Genomic DNA, 21798 nt, shown 5'->3' on the forward strand with positions numbered 1-21798 from the left:
GAAAAAAAACGAAGAACTTGATGAAATGAAAATAACTTTTCTTCATCCATGTGGACCAGATAAGCCATTCTCTTATCCTGCACATGCAGATGTCCTGTGGGTGTCAGTTATGGATGTTCTCACAAAAGCGAATCCATTTACTCCGACAGAGAGAACATACATTCTTAATGAAAGTGATGTAAACCAAACCCAGTCAGCTTTATTAAAATGTAATATGTGAAGTTCCAAGACAAATAATTGGGGAAACTGCTTTCAACTCAAAACTTAATTTTTGTCTCAGGTTAGTGTTAATGTATATTTTATAGAAAGTTGTTTCAAAATTATTGTTAGTACCTATTGTGTTAAATTTAGCTATGTACAGATACCTGTTAAGAACAAGCATTACGTATTTAATTTGTTTAATAGTTCCATTTCTGGTCGTGCGGTAGCATTCTCGCTTCCCGCGCCCTGGTTCGATTCCCGGCGGGGTCAGGGATTTTCTCTGCCTCGTGATGACTGGGTGTTGTGTGCTGTCCTTAGGTTAGTTAGGTTTAAGTAGTTCTAAGTTCTAGGGGACTGATGACCATAGATGTTAAGTCCGATAGTGCTCACAGCCAATAGTTCCATTTCAAACATCATGGACCAGAACTACGATATAAATACTTGTACTTATTCATACTTTATTTCAGTTTGTATTTAAATGCTCAATTTCTTGTTTTTGTTATATCAGTTAATATACTGTTAGTGAAGTTGTATGAAATTAAAATAAGCAATCAACTTAATTATAAAATATGCTGATTAGTTTTGGTTTGATAAGGTGATATTTTGATATTTCTAATACTTTTTTTCTTACCTTTCAGTATATTTTAAAGAAATTCCTGTTTGTTAAAGGTCAATTTGGTCAAACTAGGGCCGTTAGTGAAAAACAAGAGTCCGGAATAATTTTTTTTAACAATGAACCCATCATCATCCCACATTTATATTTTTCCATGGATTTACAATAGTATGAAGTAGTTATGGAAATATTTTGAAAATTTTCAATTATGTACTTTTTGTAAAAAAAATTAAAATTAAATCAAAATATTAATTAGTATTTTGAAAAAGGTTATTAATTAGAAGCTATGTTTTGTTGTACATCCCTGGAAAGAGCATGCAAAATGCTGCAAAATGACATCTTTCCCAGTTCTCTAGCTCAATTAGGGCAGCTCCTAGGACAATTTAAAAAAAGTCCGTTTACACATTTTTGGCTGGTTTTTGAAAAGTTTACATAGCCATATTTCAGGAATGGTTTGAGATAAAAAATTGAAATTTGGTATTTTTCTTAGTCTCAGTGCCCACTATAAGTATACCAACTTTCAGCAAAATCTAAGAGGGTGAGGTAAAATAGGTGTGTTGATTTGACATCGAATGACTCTGATGAACGTGGTAAATGGTCAGTGAAAGCAGTGTGGTGTCGATAGGTCACATCGACCACGTAAAGCATGATCTTTGAACTCTAACTGCTCTGACGAGCCACCATGTTAATGTTCCAGTCAGCCTTTGTATCTTGTACAGTGTACATGTGTATTTTTCTTTGTGCTGAAATATATGTATGTATAAACATTTATGGGAACAGCTTGCTGCGTATGCAGTTATCCATATTCCCGTTTCCCATAGCAGTAACACACCAGCAGCTGAAGAAATTGCAACATTAACACATTGCAGAAGTGAAAGGGTGTGTGATTTTGCTGAGAACTGGTCTGTAATTCTCCCACAAGAAGCACCAGGGTATCTAGGAGTAATGACCAGGTTTCAATTTTTACAGGAGTGACATATTTTCAAAACAAGACCACAAGTTTCACTAGCTTTTATTCTATCTGTATGTACGTATATAATTTTATAATCTTATTAAGCAAAATAATGTTTTTGTTATAAAGATGTGTTGATACCAATGATAAAATTTTGTACATGATGTAAATAAGTAATATTTTATACTGTTTTGTACTTTGACAAGTACAATATCATGATTGTGATAATACAGGTGCTAAATAAATAAATAAAAGTGTTGCAGTTATAAGTGATGACACAGGACATGACTCAGTACATGCTTTGCTAGCAATGCGCAAAATTCTTCAACTGCAAACAGGGCAGAGAAGATCACCATAATTTTTGATGGTGCTCCTAGTCATTTTAAAAGTCGCAAACAGCTGTTTGAATTGAGCAAGTCGCTTGTGCCAGCTGGCTGGGTACACAGTGCTACTGGCCATGGGAAGGGGCCTTGTGATGGTGTAGGAAGCATGCTGAAGCATCATGCTACAAAACATAATCTTTCCAGACCAAATACAGCTGCAATTCAGAATGCTGAGGATTTTACGAGAGTCGTGAAATCTAACACATCCACAGCCCTCATTCTTTTGTCAGAAGAGGAAATCGAAGAATTCTGTGGGCAGAAAAAGAAGAATGGTCCAAACAAACTACTCCTGTGAAAGGAATTCAGATGACACATTTTTGGACGCAAAATGATGGGTGAACTCATATTGCACATCTTTTAAAGAGCAAAAAAGAGGAAATTTCATTTGTTCAGCCAACACCTCAGAAACAGCAGGATAATATTCAGATTCACAACCTGAGAAGGGTGATGTTTGTGGCATGTGTGTATGACTATGTCTGGTGGATTGCAGAGATTATAGACACCAGTTATGAGTTAAACGAAATTGTAGTGAACTTTATGCTACCACATGGACCAGCTGTGGATATAGGTTTCCAGCTGAAGGACAGAGACAAGGCTATCAGTGCTCACTTCCTGTTCACAATGTTTTGAAGATTGTAATTCTCCAGTTCCTCTTGGTTCAACAGGAAGGCATCACTCTATATCAAAGGAAGATACTGAAACAGCGGAACACAGTTTTAGTTCATTGACTGGCTAATTTCAGTACAAAACAGAGTGCACAGAAGTTGTATAAATTGAAACCTTTAAGTCTTTGGACCTATTTGGAACTATTTAAAATGCTTGAAAAATTAGTCTCTTACCAGTACTTATCTTTCAAAACTAGATTATGTTAAATAAGGCAAGGTTTTGATTTTATGAGCCTGTTATGTGATAATGTGGTAGTAAACAGATTTTATGTATGGCAGAAATTTCAATTGATTACAAAACATGTTCAACCTAAAAGTGGAAGGGTACTAATCAATAGAAAATAATCAAATTTTATGGATTATGCTACCACATGGACCAGCTGCTGGATATAGGTTTCCAGCTGAAGGACAGAGACAATACCATCGGTGCTCACTTCCTGTTCACAATGTTTTGTAAATTGAAATTCTCCAGTTCCTATTGGTTCAACAGGAAGGCATCCTCTATATCAAACAATGAACTATAAGATGGACAAACTAGAGGTACTGGAAAGAAGGATTATTAGAAAAATAATGGGTGCAATGAAAACTGCAGATGGTTGGAAAATAAGAAGTAATGAGGAGATCTACAAAAATATAGAGAAAATATCTGAAGTATTGGCCAAACGAAGATTAACCTTTTTTGGACATCTCTACCGAATGGATGGAAATAGACTAACAAAACAAATACTCCTATATTTCTGGAAGAAGAAATCAACAATAGCATGGATTACAGAAGTAAGAAAAGATCTTGAAAGAAACAACATCAAAAAATGAGAAATAGCAGAAAGAAACCGTTTTAAAAACAAAATACTAAATTTGGAAGCCTTTCAAAACAGAAGAAATAAAAAATCGTGAACAACATGGACAAAAGAAAGGAGGAGACTTTATGGGGAGAAAATGAGGGAACACTGGAAAAATAGGAAACAACAACAAAGGAAGAAGAGGAACTGGAGTTTTAAAAATTTTTTCAAAAATTCTCATCTTCAAAATGGTATGCGCAATGTCATCTTTGGAGAGCTGTATCTCGGAGCGGAAATTTTTTTGGAGAAAACAAAAAAAAAACACGTGTTCCTTACTTAATCCTTCATTTTAACATATGCTAAATTCAATAACATCCGAGACTATGAAGGTAAGATTTTTTCCTAGCCTGCCTGAATTGATATGGACTTTGCCATATATGATGTCATTTTTTTGTACAACGCGAAACATACAATATGAAAAAAGCGTAAGCAACAGTCACACTGTCGATCATTTCTAGCTATTATGCTTTAGTTTCCATAGTTAACCAATTGTGACAACATAAATATAGTATAGACACATTATTCAGTGACTGTTTTTCAACGAAAAAAAAAGATGCGACTTTCTGTTGTTACATTTAATCAAAACCAACTGTCTTATCAAAGTATTTCATGAAAGAAATTAATGGAGCTGATATATAAAGGACACTGAATTTGCTAAATGTCATGTCACTAAATGTTTTTCAGGGTCCAATCTACTACTTAATTGCCACTAGGCCTACACGGGGATTAGGTACCGGTAAGTAGTGATCGCTACACAAGTTTACAGTGAAGAAACGTTTCAGTAATACATAGAAAGGCAATTACTTATATTTATTACGTAAATTGGTGAAAAGCTCGTAACTGCACTTCGTTAAAAACCGGCTTGCTTGCAACAATACTGTAGCATTATTGCTACTCTTGGAACGACGACTACAATCATTTTTGATATTTGAGTGCTGTAAGCACACTTACGTTAAAACTTATACAGCTGAAGATCCATTACAACTAAACTTCTAATTACCTCTTACTTCTACAGCGACTTTTCAACCTGCAAAATATCAAACTCAGCGCCGCTTGCAAATCTCAGCGATCTTTAAGGCGTCATGGTTGCCAACACTCTCGTAACCGATAGTGAATTATGTTTTAGGAATAAATTAGCAGGTCTCGTTGACGACACTGTAACAAACAAAATATCTAAAGTGTCATTTATTGACAAAATTTCTCAGACGTTGAAAATAAAAGAACTGCTGTAAGACAATGGATTGGACTAGTGCCTTTATTGTTTAACTTTTTATTTTATTACTTGCTACTAGTAGAATAAATGGCAAAATTAACTTGATGCCAGTATTTTCTTGAAACCAGAATTTTATCAAGCATATTTACAGCTTTCCTTAAAGACCGCTGCATGCGTAATAATCCGTCTGTGTACGCAATTCTCGTGCGTTTACACGACACACGACAGACTCGTACGTGACGGTATGCAAGGCGGACGAAACATTAATGACAAAGTTTCGGGAGAAATTTATAGAGTCCAGATGTTTGTGGGAACACGTCGTGCGCGGAGTATAGCGTCATAGATACGAGAAATGAATCACTTGTTGCATTTTTAACGACTCCATAATGGTTTCATGTTGAATATGGAGAGAGAGTAAAAAAATAAATATTTCACGAACAAAAGTACGCCGACCTTCTTATTTCAGTTTTTAGGTTTTATTTCCGTCACTTATCGATAATGAAACCGTAAAACTAAGCTACTGTGTGCCTACGGGTGTAACTTTGCATCAGTTTTAAAATAATATTCAATGCTGCCTTGCACTTATTCCAATAGTCGTCAAACTGCGGGCCGCATGCGTCCTGAATCAAGTACCGACATTCATGCGGCCCGTGATTCTCAGACGTATTTTATTATAATGAACATCTAGCAGTCAGCCGGATCCAAAACTGACAAATGGCATTAGAGCTTCTTGGGAGTATAGTTGTCGGATACTGCTTAAATAAGGGCTTAGTCGTTATATGCCACAGTAGACTCTGCTATATACTATCAAGCCGAGCAGCAGAGCCCGAATAGGCACTCTCGGGAAACAGAAATGAAAGAACTTTATTTTTTTGAACTACGCGTTCAGTTAACAGGCGTGGGAAAGGTTATACATGAATGTAGGACAGTCCCTGAATGTGGGACGCTCCCTCAAATATCATCATAGGTGAGACGGGAGAAAAACTGCGTTAAGTACGTACAAAATTCACGGACACGTGTACGTTTGTACAAAAGTCAAAGTATAAACATTGCGGCCGCCGCCGCTGCTGCTGTTGCTGTGTACAGCGTCGCTGATTGGCGCGTAATTACAACTTAGGCTAAATTTACACTGCCCGCGATGCGATGCGATGCCGAGCCGAGGGGAGCGATGACGCGCAGAAATCGCGTGACAATGGGCAGGCTTGGTTTAATAGTGGCAACAGAGCGGTGTCCGTTTAGTGTATGTTTACAATGCCTGTGATGCGATGCGAGGCCTAATGGACAAAGCGATGCAATGCGATGGAGCGTTCACATTGCACACGATACAGCGCGCGCGCGATCTGGCCAGAAATTGAGCAGTCTCGGCACGATGTCTTTTTTCTTCGACCCAGTAAATTCTTTCTTATTAGAAAACAGTGCTCTGAGAATTCAACGCAGTCGTGAATGGGTGCATGAAATCAACAAGGAGAGGAACGCTTTAGGAGAATTTCATCATTTGTACAGTGACGAGAAAAGATGAGGATAAATATTGGAATTATTTCAGAATGAGTACAGAGACATTTGATGATATAGTGTCGTCTGTTTCAAAAGATTACAGAAGCGAAACACAAATTTCAGAATGGCTATTGCCCCTGAAGAGAAAGTTATGGTCACCATCAGGTAAGTAGACAATATGAAGTTTACAACAATCATTTTATTATGAAAAATTTACAAATTGTGATAGATTCAAACTTTCTTTTAATAAATTTTGACGTAGTTGACAATGAGAAGTATAATACATCACAGTTCACTCACTTAAGTATCAAAGTTTTCAGAATCCTGGTGGCTTGAAATAACAATGTCATCAGGTTGAATTTCAGAAATGACTATTTCGTTTTGCGGATTTCCAGCAATTACGATTTCAACTGGATTTTCAGGCGCATAGGGTGACATCAATGAATGTGCAGTAGAAGTGGTTGATTGTTTCAATTCTTCCAAAAGGAGCTGCTGAATTTTTATCCTGGCTCACAACTGAGCTGATGGTGATAGTTTTCGCATTGCTGGCAGCAAACTCACTACAACATGATAGCTGTCATCTTGCGTTTCTAATTTTGACATTTGCTGCTCAATTAGCTTCAACTTTTGCTTCTCTATATTTAGCAACTCAGAGCTTGTCGATTTCTTGGATCTCTTGTTTTGGTTTGTGTGTAGGGTGGGTGAGGGAGGAGGCATCGAAACGCTACCCTGTGAACTTACAGTCAGTCTTGGTTGGTTTCATTAGGTGAAACACTCTCTCTCTCTCTCTGTAAGAGCTTGTGAGACTGGTACGTCGTCGTGTTGCAATGCTGTTCTTTTACTGTGATGAACATTAGTCTTCGTCTTCCGTGGCGCCATTATGTCAGTCAGGAAGGTCATTAGCTCGTACCACGGCCAATTGGATTGGAAAGGCGGCATTTCACCTTCGTCTCCTGAACGTTCAGCACGAGTTTTTTTGAGTTCAGAGCGGAAAGTGTCACGTAGGTTCTTCCATTTATTCTTCAGTACCTCGCCTGAAAATATAGACGTGAAAATATGCGTAAATAATTAAATACACTGTATACTTAATACATTTTTTGTCCTCAGCACATTAATTGCAAATCCTACGAAGATCCTACACATCCTTCAATTAAGCTCATTTCATTCTTTTTCAGATATTTGTCGGTTGGGATGTCTTTCCATGCACTGCCACAGTCGTTTCGGATGGGTCTAACTACATTCGCACAACGTGTGCATGAAACGTGCGCCACAATATGTGAAATTCTGAGCCCTGTACACCTGCCTTCTCCTACTATACCACTGCTTCAAACCGCTGCTAAACACATGTATGCCAACTGGAATTTTCGGAATTGTGTGGGGGCCATTGATGGTAAGCATATTCGGGTTAAATGTCCCCCTCATTCTGGGACAATGTCTTACAATTACAAAAAATATTTCTCGCCTGCTTTACTAGCTGTAGCCAATGCTAAATGCAGATTAATAGCAGTTGACATTGGAGGCTATGGCAAGCAATCAGATGGTGGCACATTTAGAGCAAGTAACTTGTACAATAATATTTTGAACGAAACTGAAAACTGGCCTCCACCGAAAGAACTACCAGGTACTTCAGTAAAATCCCCATTAGTGTTGGTTGGAGATGAAGCCTTTCCACTACTGGAAAAACTTAATGCGCCCTTTCCCTGGGCTGTCACTGACTGAGGAAGAGAGGTTATTTATCAGGAGGTTATCGAGGGCTAGAACGGTGGTGGAACGCACTTTCAGAATTATGGCCAGCAAGTGGCGTCTTCTCCTAAAGGAAATTGAAACTTCTGTAGAACATGCAGCCATTATTATTCAGTGCACCTGCGTCTTGCACAATATAATAATCGATAAAGATGGGCCTCACATTTCCATTCAATTGTCTATTGACCAGGACATAACAGAACACAGTGCTTTAGCAGCATGCTTCCAAAATGACAGAGCAAACAGTGGTGCTTCAAGAAGAGCGAGGAGTGTCAGAGAGGCCTTCAATAACTGCTCAATTGCTGGCCAGATCGCGCAAGCGCGTGCTGTATCGTGTGCAATTTTAATGCTCCATCGCATTGCATCGCTTTGACCATTATGCCTCGCATCGCATAGTGTCGCATCACATCACATCACAGGCAGTGTAAACGTACACTTACACAGCCGTGATACCACCATTTGCACACAGCAGACGACAGCGGTCCGACGCTAGAGCAGCCCCGTGGCAGAAGTGGAGCGTTGTCAAGAAAACACGTAGGAAAATACATACGACGTCCTGAACGAGTCGTGCGCCCGGAATGCGGTTGTACGACAGGTGATTGTTGCCTCTATGGTTGTGATTTTGGTGCCTGTACCAGAAGGTAGACCTGTCTTCTTGGTGCTTCCACGAGAAGCACCCCCTGGAAGAAGTTGGCGGTGGGCTTGACGCGATCAAGAGAGATGGTTGTGCTTTTGCCATTCACTGCAATGTTTAGCATCCGCTTATCTCTTCTCAAAACACGGCATGGGCGAGTGTAAGGAGGCTGTAACGGTGGCTCCACGCCGTCCACGCGTAGCATTACATGTGCGCAATCATCCAAGTCATGATGCACGTAATTAGGTGGCATGTCTGGAGGCTTTGAGGGGACGGATATGAGCTATGTGGTGCCTCAAACGTTGTATAAGGTCTGGATGATCATGAGATAATGATTGCGGGGAGTTGGCATCGATAAATTTTCCTGGGAGTTGTGATGCTCCCCCACAAACCAGTTCTGCTGTGGAGGAACTCTTGTCTGAGTTGTGAGTGTTCTGCAGACCAAGGAGAACTATTCTTCTCGCGGTCGCCCAAGGGGTGCTGTGACACATAAGTGAAGCTTTGAGACAAAGGTGCCATCACTCGATCACAGTGTGGCGTCAATAGGTCATATCGACCATAGACAACATTAATCTTTGGGACTCAGGTCGCTCATCCGAGCCGCCACGTTAATTCAGTCTGCTCTTATACCTTGTACTGTGTGAACGTGTATGCTAATTGTCGAAATATATGTATGTGCAGATATTAGTGGGGACAGTTTATTCCACATACTGCTATTCGTATCATGTTGCCATAACATCATTGCTCGCTGGGTGATAGCTGGTGGTCTTACGGTGCACATATCCACAGAACCCTGTGAGCTGAGCGAACAAATCAGACTCAAAATGTCGTCCACGGTTGGCTGTAATGTACAGAAGGCAACCAAATCTAGCTAATAAAATCGACACAAAAGCAGACACTAATGTTTCTGCAGAAACAGTGTCCATTCGCACCACTTTGGGGCAATGAGTGAAATGATCTGTTTGGTTAGTAAGTAGCATTTATTGTTTGATGAAATCAGTGGTGCTACTACATGAATGTGCATGTGCACAAAATATAGGGTTGTGTCTGGAAGATTACCAACAAATGTGCGCACAAAGTGAGACACTTTGTTATGATGGTGTTGCAGGCATGTATATGTGCTTTCATGACAGTCCTTTTCAGTACCGGACCATACATAATGCATCAACACTAGGTGTAAAGTTGGACGGAATCCAGGGTGACACAATTTATATAGGCTGTCGAGAGGTTGTCTATGAAATGCAGCTGGTAAGAAAGGGTGAGATCTTCCCTGAGAGATATCACAATACAGTTTGAATTCCTCACTAGGCATGATGAGAAGTTGTAACTGTAACACGGATGTGTCATAAAGTAGAAAACTTGGGAGATCTTGATCATCTTGCTGAGTTCCGTGAAATCTACTGGCCGTGAGACATTGTTGACATGTGAGAGTCAATCAGCGACTACATAGATAATTCCCAAAGTGCTTGATGTCTTTGCTGCATTGGGATATGAATTCCAAATGGCTTTACTGGCGAGGTAAGCATTTTTTGCTGTTCTGCCTAAAGGTGTATGTCAGTGGTTTATGATCAGTATAGAAGGGGAATTCTCTTGGTTCTAACAGTGGTCAAAAGTATTCACACATGGGAAGAAACTCACTGTTGTAGATATCCCACTTCTGCTGAGATGATAACAGCTTCTGTGAATAGTATGCAAGCAGTTGTCATCAGTCACCTGACCATTGTTACAACATGCGGACCTCATTGCATCAGCCCACTATACTTTTGGACCAGACGGTGGTGCAGTTAACGTCAGTTGTAGTTCCGCTGAATGTAGTAGACATCAGCAATAAATATTTGACATCCCCAGAAACCAGCGTATTTCCTTAAAGATGTTTGGTTTTGGTATCTGACCTTTTCTAGTAATGGCATGGAGGCCACAAAATAAATTCCATGGCCCAGGAAGATGATCTCAGATTGCCCGAATACGCACTTAGCCATTTCAAAATGCTTGCACACTTCAGTTAGATATTGTTGATTTTGCTCCTTGGTGGTTGAAAAGATAAGAATTTCATCCAGGTGTGCAAAACAAAATGGCATGCCTCACAGAACCAAATCAATAAACTGCCGCCATGTCTGAGCAGCATTCCATAAGCCAAAGGTCACGTACATGCTTCTGATCAACACAAACAGAGTGATGTAACCAGTTTGCGTACATCCTCCTTCACTACCAGAATTTGAGTGTAAGCTTTGACACAATCAAGGACGCTGAATATAGTGGCACCATTTAAAGCATAATTATAGCCCCGCAACAATGGTACTGGTCAATGCTCTGACACAACTCTGGCACCACACTCCACACTTCTTAGGCGCTAGTTGTAAAGGGGACAACGGTGGGCCACTTGATGATCAGATAATGCCTTCACTCAGCAAAATGAGAAACTCAGCTTTAGTGATAGCTAGGTGCCAAGCATCTAGACCTGCACGATGCAGGCGGGCCATTGCTAGTCTTAAGATGGAGTGTGCACTGTACTGCGTAGCAACTGTTTAGGAGTGCCTGGAGGACTAATTAAAGCTGGAAATTGTTGTAGCAGAGCTGTGTACTTACAGTTACCCTTCTGCATCAGCTCGGCCCTGTGAACTGCTGTGCTGTGACAGTGTCCCTCAGTAGTCAGGCTGGTAACACTATCCACTAGTTGAGCATTTGCCATATCTGGTAGCAGATGATAATAACGTAGAAAGTCAACTCCCATGACTGTCTTCGAGACATCAGCGACAATGAAGCTCCAGATCTAATACTGTTCACTGGATTCCGTAAGTTGACATGGGGGAATTGTCTGCCACTGTCAGACAGAATGCTATCAGTGGTCTGCAGCAACGTGTTAAAGTTCACGCCAATATACTTACAACAGAGCCAGTGTCCACCAAATATTTTTGAACTGATTTTCTGTCACTGGTAAACAGGAGCCATGATGCTGACATGCACTCAGCTGCACCTAAGGCTGGCTGCCACTGGTATTTGGGAAAGCACACGGTGCAGTTCACTTCCATTCCTGCTCACCAAACTGTACCAGCATGTGGACTGGTCTGCATTGGAGGATGCAGCATCAGTCAAACAAACGGCTCCTAGTTCTCTCCATTTTTTTTTTTTTTTTACATGTCAAGTTCCATAGGACCAAATTGCGGAGCAAATCTCTGAGGTCATGGAACGTGTCAGTACATGAAATTAGAACATAAAAGTAATAACAGATAAGAATAAATGTTTATGAAACCGAAAAAAGTCACTCCATAAGTTTAAGCAAACACAGTCAACAATACAATAAGAATCAGCTTAATATTTCAAGGAACTCCTTGACTCCTTGACAGAATAGAAGGAGTGACCCATGAGGAAGCTCTTCAGTTTCAATTTGAAAGCGTGTGAATTACTGCTAAGATTTTTTAATCCGAGTGGTAGTTTATTGAAAATAGATGCAGCAGTATACTGCCCACATTTTTGCACAAGAGTTAAGGAAGTCTGATCCAAATGCAGGTTTGATTTCTGCCGAGTATTAACCGTGTGAAAGCTGCTTATTCTTGGGAATAAGCTAATATTGTTAACAAGAAATGACAGTAAGGAATATATATACCGAGAGGCCAATGTCAAAATATCCAGACTCGTGAACAGGGGTCGACAAGAGGTTCGTGAACTTACACCACTTGTTGCCAAAACCGCCCGTTTCTGAGCCGAAAATATCCTTTTCAAATGGGAAGAGTTACCCCAAAATATAATGCCATATGATATAAGCGAATGAAAATAAGAAAAGTAGACTAATTTTCGTGTTGAACGATTACTCACTTCTGATACCGTTCGAATAGTAAAAATGGCAGTATTAAGTCTTTGAACAAGATCCTGAACATGGGCTTTCCACGACAGCTTACTATCTATCTGAATACCTAGGAATTTGAACTGTTCAGTTTCACTAGTCATATGCCCATTCTGTGAAATTAAAACGTCAGGTTTTGTTGAATTGTGTGTTAGAAACTGTAAAAACTGAGTCTTACTCTATTGTTGCTGACACTGGTTTTGTGCAAATAGTTTGCTAATTTGTGCGCACAGTAAATCCACTTTTGCCACTAATGAGTCATACTCTGTGCGCGTAACTGCTACTGTTGCTATTGTACTGCTGTACAGTTATGTTAATGTGATAACCAGAACAGGGGCAATGGCATCTGTATTCAGTCTGTAAGCTCTGCAATGGTGTCTGATGGCATCTCTGTTTGTGACACTATTATCGCCTTAACCTACGGTGGTAAACGACTGCTCCAAATGGTGCACAGCAAATTATCTGGGACACTACTGGTGTTTACCTTGCTCCTTGGGAGAAGAAGGTACTGCAACAGCTTGTGGTGATCTGTCCTAGAATATTGCTCAAGTGTGTAGAATCCATACCAAATATGACAAACAAGGTGCAGTATTTTGTTGTAATTTTTAATATCCCACCCATTGGACACCTTCCAGGAATTCCTTTTCCAACTTAGCCTCATCATCCTTCCCCAGATCCATTCCTCAGAAGTCCGCAGCTTGTGATCTCACGGTCACATTCTCGCTTCCCAAGCACGGGGTTCGGGGTGTTTGCATTGTCCTCATCATTTCATCATCATTCACGAAAGTGACGAGATTGGTCTGAGCAGAGGTTGGGAATTTTGTACGGGTACTGATAACCTCGCAGTTGAGTGCCCCACAAACCAAACATCATCATCATCATTCCTCAGAACACACAACCTCAAAGCAAATCCTAACTTAATCATCCCACTTGCAGACAAAGGTTCCATCACTGTTGTTATGAATTGCAGCGACTACCTGGCAGAAGGCCTCCACCAATTATCTGAGTCCTCTGCTTATAATATCTGCCACAGTGATCCCATCCCAGAAGTGCAACACACCACCAATCCCTCCAACCACAACCACCATAATTCCAACTTTGAACCCAGCCTCTTCAAGTTCATACCGCCATCCAACCATGATCCTCTCCCACCTCACCACCCAGCTTGGACAAAGCTACAGTAATTAAAGAAAACACATTTAAAGTCTCCCATCAAATCATCAAAAGCTTGTGAATAAAAAAGATGAACTTCTCATATCCATTCAGAAAACTGGAAAGGTAGATGAAATTTCAGCAGGTCTATTGTGCCTGTCAGAACACCACATGGAAATCAATGAAATTGATTAGATTCATGTTTATGGATACAAGCTATTACAGTGCCCACAGAACTGAAGTGCTGTACATCATTGTGCAAACACAATAGCAGAAACTGAATACACTGACATTTCACTCCTCATACCTTCAGACAAAACCACCCTAAGCACACCCCAATAATGGCAGCCAACAACAAATCTGCTCTTGGACTTCAAAGGCAATTCTACAACTGACAGTGCTTTTAAACAACAAAGTCTGCAATATGTAATGGTGTTTTCATGTGTTCTGCACCTTCTGCATTGCATATTGAATACGAGTACCCATTTACCGTGTCGTCACAGCCACTTATGAGCTGTCACACGTCAGCAGGCACGTTACCTCCTATACCAAACAATGCTGCAGTTACCTCTTCAGTCTCAACTCCAAGGTTCAGTTCGCACCTCAAACTACCATCCTGCCCACCTGGCTTTGTGGTTCATGACTGTGGACAGCGTTTTTGGAGCAACAGTAATTTTAAACAACTGTTCTAAATACACTGAAGTGCCAAAGAAACTGGTATAGGCATGCGTATTCAAATACAAAGATATGTAAACAGGCAGAATATGGCACTGCTGTTGGCAACACCCATATAAGACAACAAGTGTCTGGCACAGTTGTTAGATCAGTCACTGCTGCTACAATGGCAGGTTATCAAGATTTATGTGTGTTTGAACATGGTGTTATAGTCGGCTCACAAGTGATGGGACACAGCATCTCCAAGAGAGTGATGAAGGGGGAGTTTTCTCATATGTCTCCACACAACTATTGATTGCAGTCTGACACCTGATACAACCTTATGGACCCTGTGGATCATCAAGCTACTGACTTAATTGCAACTGGCGATGATAACTGGCAGTTCACGTGTAGAACAAGTTACAGCTGTCGTTAATGAAACAAAGTCACAACTTTGACAAATGGAGATGATGTTCCTAGGCCTTACATTCAAAGCATCAGGCATCAAAGCAACTGTGAAATGCAGGGATGACATGTGTCGATTCCTTAGAATCCTTAACTTCTATCGGTGACACATCCCCATGCAGCCACATTGTAGTCTTCTCTCACAAAATGCCTTGGCTGGCAAAAACAAACAAGGGAAAAAGAAAGTTGAGCAGACTGTGGAGATGAATGACAGATGCATTCCATCGGGCAAAGAACTGTTTAGCACAAGCTGTTACTTTGATACACCCTCACATAGATGCAAGTGACATTGTGTTATAGGCAGTGCTACAGTAGGTGGTAGACGGAGTGCCCCAAGTGAACCGGTTCTTCTCAAAGAAACTATCTTTCTCACAATCTAAGTGGTCAGCTTTTGATACAGAGCTCCTTGAGGTATACACAATGGTCAGGCATTTCCATGAGGATATTGAGAGCTGCTAAATGAAGGTGTACACATATCACAGATAGCTGCTGGATGCCATCAAGAACCCATCCTAGGACGCAAATCCATGCTGATTCCGACACCTAGACCTTTTTCCACAGTACACCAATGACATATGTCACAACCATGGCATCGGCAATAACTTTGAGGACTGCCTTTCAAGAACAATGAAGTTTCCCTCCAATACAACTGTGAGCACATGATGAATGAGCAAATGAATGATCCAAGCATCACATACCTCCTTAACAGCCAGGACACAAACCTCTGTACAGAACATCGGTCTCTTCCTATGTCTCAAGCAACACTGTCTGTGATGTTTTGCAGAAAAGCCATGACTGCTGTACCTCTTATGATGCATCACGTAATATCTGTGTGGTTAATAACTTGAGCCAGCCAGATACCAAGGCAATGGTTCACTTAGTGAGAGACAGATTCGTATGGGCCAACATCAAATGAGTCTGCCTTCGCTGGGCACAATACCATCCCGTGTGTCGGAGTAGCAAGACACCCTCACCTCAGACGCTTCTCCATTCTGAAGCCTCACTTCTGGCATGTCCTGCTTGACACTGTCAGACTGCTGCCACAGTCAGAAGGATTTCATTACCTCCTATCGGTTATCAACAGTATGTTATGGTGGGTAGAACCTGTACCTATCCATGACATCATAGCTGAGACAACTGCTTGTGCATTCATAGAGATGTGGATTGCCTGCTTAAGCACACCCAAACTGATTACTACTGATCAGGACTGTCAAATTGAGTCAGCCCTGCAGGATCACTCACACTGGACCACTGTGTATCATCTGCAAATTAATGGTCTTGTTGAGAGGTGGCACAGGACCATAAATGTGCTCCTGATGTGCCATGGCAGTTCCTGGACCAAGGCACTCTGGTTGGTCCTTCTGGGCATTTGCTCAGCCTACAATGACGACCTATGGGCGTCGCTGGTGGAGGTGGTCTTCAGAGAGCTGCTCATCTTACCTGCAGACTTCATGCTGCCTCCAAACAACACAAATCAGATGAACTTACATACACTAGAGCATCGTGTTCAGCAACATATATGGAATATGCATGTTTCCCCTCCCTCACCTCATTTGACCCCATATTTGTTTATGGACAAAGACCTTACCTCCTGTGACTTTGTGATGTTCTGAGATGATTCAGTACGAGCACCTCTGCAGCCACCTTATTTAAGCCCAAACAGGGTGAACAAATGTGGTTCACAGCCATTCGACATCCTAATGCATGGCAAACCTATGACTGTCTCACCTGCCTGTCTTAAGCCTTCCTGGGTACTCTAGGCTGACTTTGCCTTTTAACAACTGGATGGCAACACACTTCTCTGTGAGAACAAAGACCACCACTCATCACCCCCATCACCCTGTAACAGGACATCCTCCTCTAGCATTACTTTTCCTCAACAGTAGTTGTCAATACCAGTATTATTTTTCAAATAATAGATAGGTCAGTATTATCTCAGATGCTTTTATGAAAACTTTTATATAATTTTATACACAGTATGTCATATTTCAAGCTAAATTTATGAAAAGGAATTAGTTTATAAAATATTTTAGTTTCAATGTTATAATCAATAAGTACTAATTCTGAATGTACAGTTAAAATTATTTTTTTAGAAACATTTGAAATTATGAATTATTTTCACACTTAAAATTTCTATTATTAATTCTGCAATTCTGTACTGTTTACTATTTATTTCTGGATTCATTTATGAAATAATAATCAAAATTAATAATGTAACAAAAACTAGTAGGAATTCATTTCTTAAGAAAAATTGTAAACCCTTTGGAGTATTGTTATTTCTGCAGAATGTGAGAGTCGTAAGCTTGCCTCTGATGTGATTGGGCTTATTTTTGTATAATGGTTGTGAACAACATAATTTCAGCTTTGTTGATGTGAAACATCAAAATACTATATGATATACTAAATTGTGAGAAAATATATTTATGTAGAAAATGCTGCAACAACAATCTTCAAATTTATTTAGTTCAAACCAGCTGTGAGGACCTGATGTGAGATTTTCAGCTTCAAGAATCAGATCCCTAGACAAGAAGAACTGGAGCCATCTCAACACGACATGCTAAGTAAACTTCAAAGTTTATTGTAATCTTTGCTCCTCTTAAATCTTCTTAAAAGACTTTGCTTATTAATTCAGTATTCAGTATTCAGTTTATTCACCATTGACCACTTACAGCGGAATAGGTCTGAACATTAAATATACAATTAACAACAACTTTACAGCAAAGTTTTTACAATTTAATTCCTTTTCTTTTAGGAATATTCTTATATACTAATGTCAATGCTTATTTCAAAATATTCTGTTATCTTATAAAATGGGTGTTTGAGAAGCCAGTCATAAACCTTACGTTTGAAAATATTATTGGTCAGTGACCGAGCAGATGCTGGAAGTTTATTGAAGAGTTTTAAACTCATTATTTTGTGTGAGTTTGCAGTCTTTGTGAGTCTGTGTCTTGGTATGTCAAAGTCCAGTTTGCCTCTGGTGTTGTGGGGGTGTATGTTCTCTCTGGTCTCGAACTCATTTAAGTTGCTTTTGACATAAAGCAGGGCTGTGTAGATGTATAGATTCACCACAGTTAATATCATTTGGAGTGGATATTGTTTAATGTGGACAATAGATGGAAGTAGGAAGGAGGGGGGAGATTACAAGTTGGGGTGTCGTCTGTGATTAATTGACTAATAATGAAGCTTAGTCTGTTGCAGAAATTGTCTTGTTTCATTGATTTCTGGAATTTATGTGCGAATGAATTTTCGATCACATGGAGCAAACAAAGGATTTTTATACCAACAGTGATGATGCACTACCAATAATGATGGGCCAGAAATAATGACAATGAGGAGGAATTCATAACTACAATCTGGGACATCAAAAAGTAAAGATAAGTACAAACTATATGTGAAGTTAATTTGTTTGTGGACTCATGTGCTTGTTAACTAAATGAATAGCAATAAAAGCAAAAGTGAGGCAAAAATGGAAGCTGCAGAATCCAGTCAGAACATGTTTGAGTCGAGTGAAATCGTAGACAGTAAAGAAACAGTAAAGACCGAAGTATTGCAATTAATTTTGGCAAAACTAGAGGAAATGAAGACAGATAACAATAGCAAATTTAGTGCACTGAAATAAGAACAGATAATGAAAGCAAATTTACTTCACTACAAGGACAATTAAAAGACTTGAAAACTGAAAATAATAGTAATATGGACAGGGCACAAGATCAGATAAGTCACCTTAGTAATCAAGTTTCAGAGTTAAAAAATGGTTTGTCAGTCAGGTTAAAAAGTGTGAATGAAAAAGTTGATGTTTTAGAAAATAAATTTATTGTTTAAGAAAATGGGTTTATAGTTGAGTCAGAGACACAATGAAAGAATGTTATTGATGTTGGAGTTGAACAGAAGGCCATAGCAGAAAAACTGTGTGAGCTGGGAGCGACCATCCAACAAAATGTTGCCAATTTAAACTAAAAAATTTTAAATGTAGAAAACACCATCCAAACTAATGTAACTGTTTTAGATCAAAAAATTTCAGCAGTTCAGGAAAGTTGTATTAACAAAAATCTGTGTACAAACAATGGTATTGCATGGTCCAACACACTTACCAAAGGTTTCCATCAGATAATTTACATCCTGTGGATTTTTTGCACCACTGCCAAGATAGCTTTGTGACTGGCATGAATGACAATCATAAAATTAAATTTGTTAAAAGAATTCTTGAAGGCGAAGCTCTGTCATCGGTAAATTTAAATTTAAGTCAGTGGAAAACGTATCAAAGTTTTGACAAAAGTTTTTTAAATAAATTTTGGTTGGAAACAGGAAAGGGGAGAATCAAAAGTGAATTTTTGAATGGTCCTAATTATAGAAATAGGGACAACACTTTCAACGAGTTTTGTAAGAATCAACTTAAAAATAGCACATCTTGATAAACCATTGGATGAAATGACCTTGGTTGATAACTTAAGAGGGGTTACCAGAAAGATTGCAGTGGGATTTAGTACACGGACCTGATGATTGTCTTGAACAGTTTTTATGATATGTTGACAGGCTGAATAGGCTAGTAGAAAGAAGTATGTACCATAATAATAGGAATAATAGAAATTACAATGGGAGTAATCACAGAAACAGAGATAATTGTAATTTCCATCAGGATCAAAGTAACAATAGAGAGAGAAATTTGGAACAACAGCAGGATAGGAATAATGCAAATAACCATGGGCATTTTAATAGAAGAAACAATCACAGAAGTAGCTACTCGGGAAATGGCAGTTTGCCTCAGTGAAGGTCCACAGTTTTGGGGTGAGGAAACATAACAAGCACAGGACCCCTAAGTTACACTTACAATTAGACATTAATTACAGTGTGCAAATCACAAACCAGAATGTGAGAGTAGTGAGAATTTTGGTGTAGTATGTTCTAATGATTTCTTCTCTTAGATGGAAAACAGTGTTGTTGATCTAAACTAGGTGGTATTTTTTATGTAGCTGCGAATGAGAGCTGTGAAGTAACTCAGGTTGGTATGTCTGACACTGGTGTCTTATTGCAAATGAATGTAGGTGAGGTAACTGACATTGATGGGGATGAGACGTGTATTGTCAGTGATCTTGTAGATGAAGTAACTTTGGAGGAATGTGATGATGAAGATGATGAGTATCAGGTGTTCGTGGAGTTTAAGAATAATGAAGTTTCAGAGTTATTTGTAAATGATGTTGACAGTACAGGTAAGGTAAGTGATGTATGTGACATGGTAAGTGAGGGTCATGGAATACTAGTCCAGACAAAACAGTTTTTTTATTAATGTCATGCAGCATGGTGATCCAAACAGTGAAGATGAGTTGTCTGTGAACCTGGAGAATAAAGGTGAAATTTTTTTAAGTTTGTTTGGAACCATATTGATGATAACATAGATAAAGGAGCATTCAGGAATAAGTTAGTTGTGGGTAGTTGGAATTTGTATCCCAATTGGGGGAATGAAGGGACAGAGGATCTAAGCAGGAAGTGTGATTTTGACAGTAATGTGCTTTGTGTTCCTCTGTAACAAGTGATGTTAGTTATGCCATGGAATCTATTCATTGTGTTCAATCTTTACCTGACAACTTGAGCAATCAGAGTATGTCATGATACCTGTAAAGTTAATAAAACCTTGTGAAGACAGTGTGGATGGAGATTTGATGAAATTGAAAGTGATCTTTTGTGTGAAATGTCTGACAACAGAGGGGATGATTCAGATTTTGGGTGTCCTTACATTAAAATTAAGACTGATCAGTGGGAAGGTAACTGTTTGATTGATACAGGTAGCCAGATATGTGGTATATCTGAACAATTTAGAGAAAAGATCAAGTACAGTAAGAATTTTATGAAAATGCCCATTGTAGGTGTAAAGATAAGAGGATCTACAGGTAAACAAAGCCAACTGATAAAATATCAGGTACTTTCAACTTTTAGTATAGAATACAATATGTTTGAACATGGATGCTTAGTGATCCCTAGTCTGGAAGAAAATAGAATTCTTGGCATGGGTTGGACAGTGAAAGTTGTTTTGGATGGAATGCTAAAGTACTGTTTATTTTGGAACCTAAAAGTAATACTTGTGTGGAAACTAATTTCTATATTTTAAACTGTGGGAAAAGTTGTAACTATTTGCAGAACATTGTGAACCAAGGTGAGCATCAGGTGTTTGATCACATAGATTTTGATGAGACTGAGGATCAGGATTTTGAAAGTATCCTAGATTCCAAAGTGAGGGAAGCTAGAACTCATTAATGACCAACAAAAGAAACAACTTAGGAATTTGTTATAGGAGTTTAGAAATGTGTTCAGTGAAAGACCAGGGAAAATGAAAGGCTGCCAGTGCATGCTTTACCTTAGAGATCTCCAACCTTTCTTTCTCAAACAATATAGTATACCATTTTCAAAAAGGAAAGATGTAAAGAAGAAATTCAGAAAATGAAAACATGGGGAGTAATTGAGAGAAGTAGGAGTGCTTACAATTATCCTTTGGTTGTGGTAAGTAAGAGAAATGGTAGAGTGAGAATTTTTTGGACTCCAGACATCTTAATAAGTTTCTTATCAGAGAGAATGACCATCCTGAGAACATGGACGAACTGTTATACAAATGTGATTATGTAAAATTCATGAGTAGATTGGACTTGACTTCTGGATTTCATCAGTTTCCACTTTAAATTAATTCTAGAAAGTATACTGGATTTTTGCATGAAGTTAAGTGTTTTCAATACTGTGTGGTGCCATCTGGGGCTAAATGTATCTGTAGCTGAATCCATACGAGCTCTGGATTATGTCTTGGGAAGAGAAATGAGTGCAAAATTAATTGTGTATGTTGATTACATTTTGGTCACTGAAAGGACTTGGGAACAAGATTTGGATCTGTTAAGAGATGTGTTTTCAAAATTGAAATCGGGAGGTATGACTTTGAAAATAGGCAAGTATGAATCTGGCATGAAAG

At 39.2% G+C, this 21798-nt stretch overlaps 2 protein-coding genes across 2 annotated transcripts in view; one reads left to right on the forward strand and one right to left on the reverse strand.

Moving 5' to 3' along the window:
• Positions 1–21798, reverse strand: part of LOC126473704 (intraflagellar transport protein 172 homolog) — a 358573-nt gene that overhangs the window by 318514 nt on the left and 18261 nt on the right. Inside the window, exon 2 of the mRNA XM_050100944.1 lies at positions 4654–4808. The gene's annotated coding sequence lies outside the window, so the exon portion shown is untranslated. The remainder of the gene's footprint in view (positions 1–4653; positions 4809–21798) is intronic.
• On the forward strand, positions 7552–8079 carry LOC126473663 (uncharacterized). The gene has a single exon (XM_050100895.1). The coding sequence runs from the start codon at positions 7552–7554 to the stop codon at positions 8077–8079; it is 528 nt and encodes a 175-aa protein (XP_049956852.1).

This window comes from Schistocerca serialis, chromosome 4 (genome assembly GCF_023864345.2).
Source record: "Schistocerca serialis cubense isolate TAMUIC-IGC-003099 chromosome 4, iqSchSeri2.2, whole genome shotgun sequence".
NCBI classification, from domain to species: Eukaryota; Metazoa; Arthropoda; class Insecta; order Orthoptera; family Acrididae; genus Schistocerca; species Schistocerca serialis.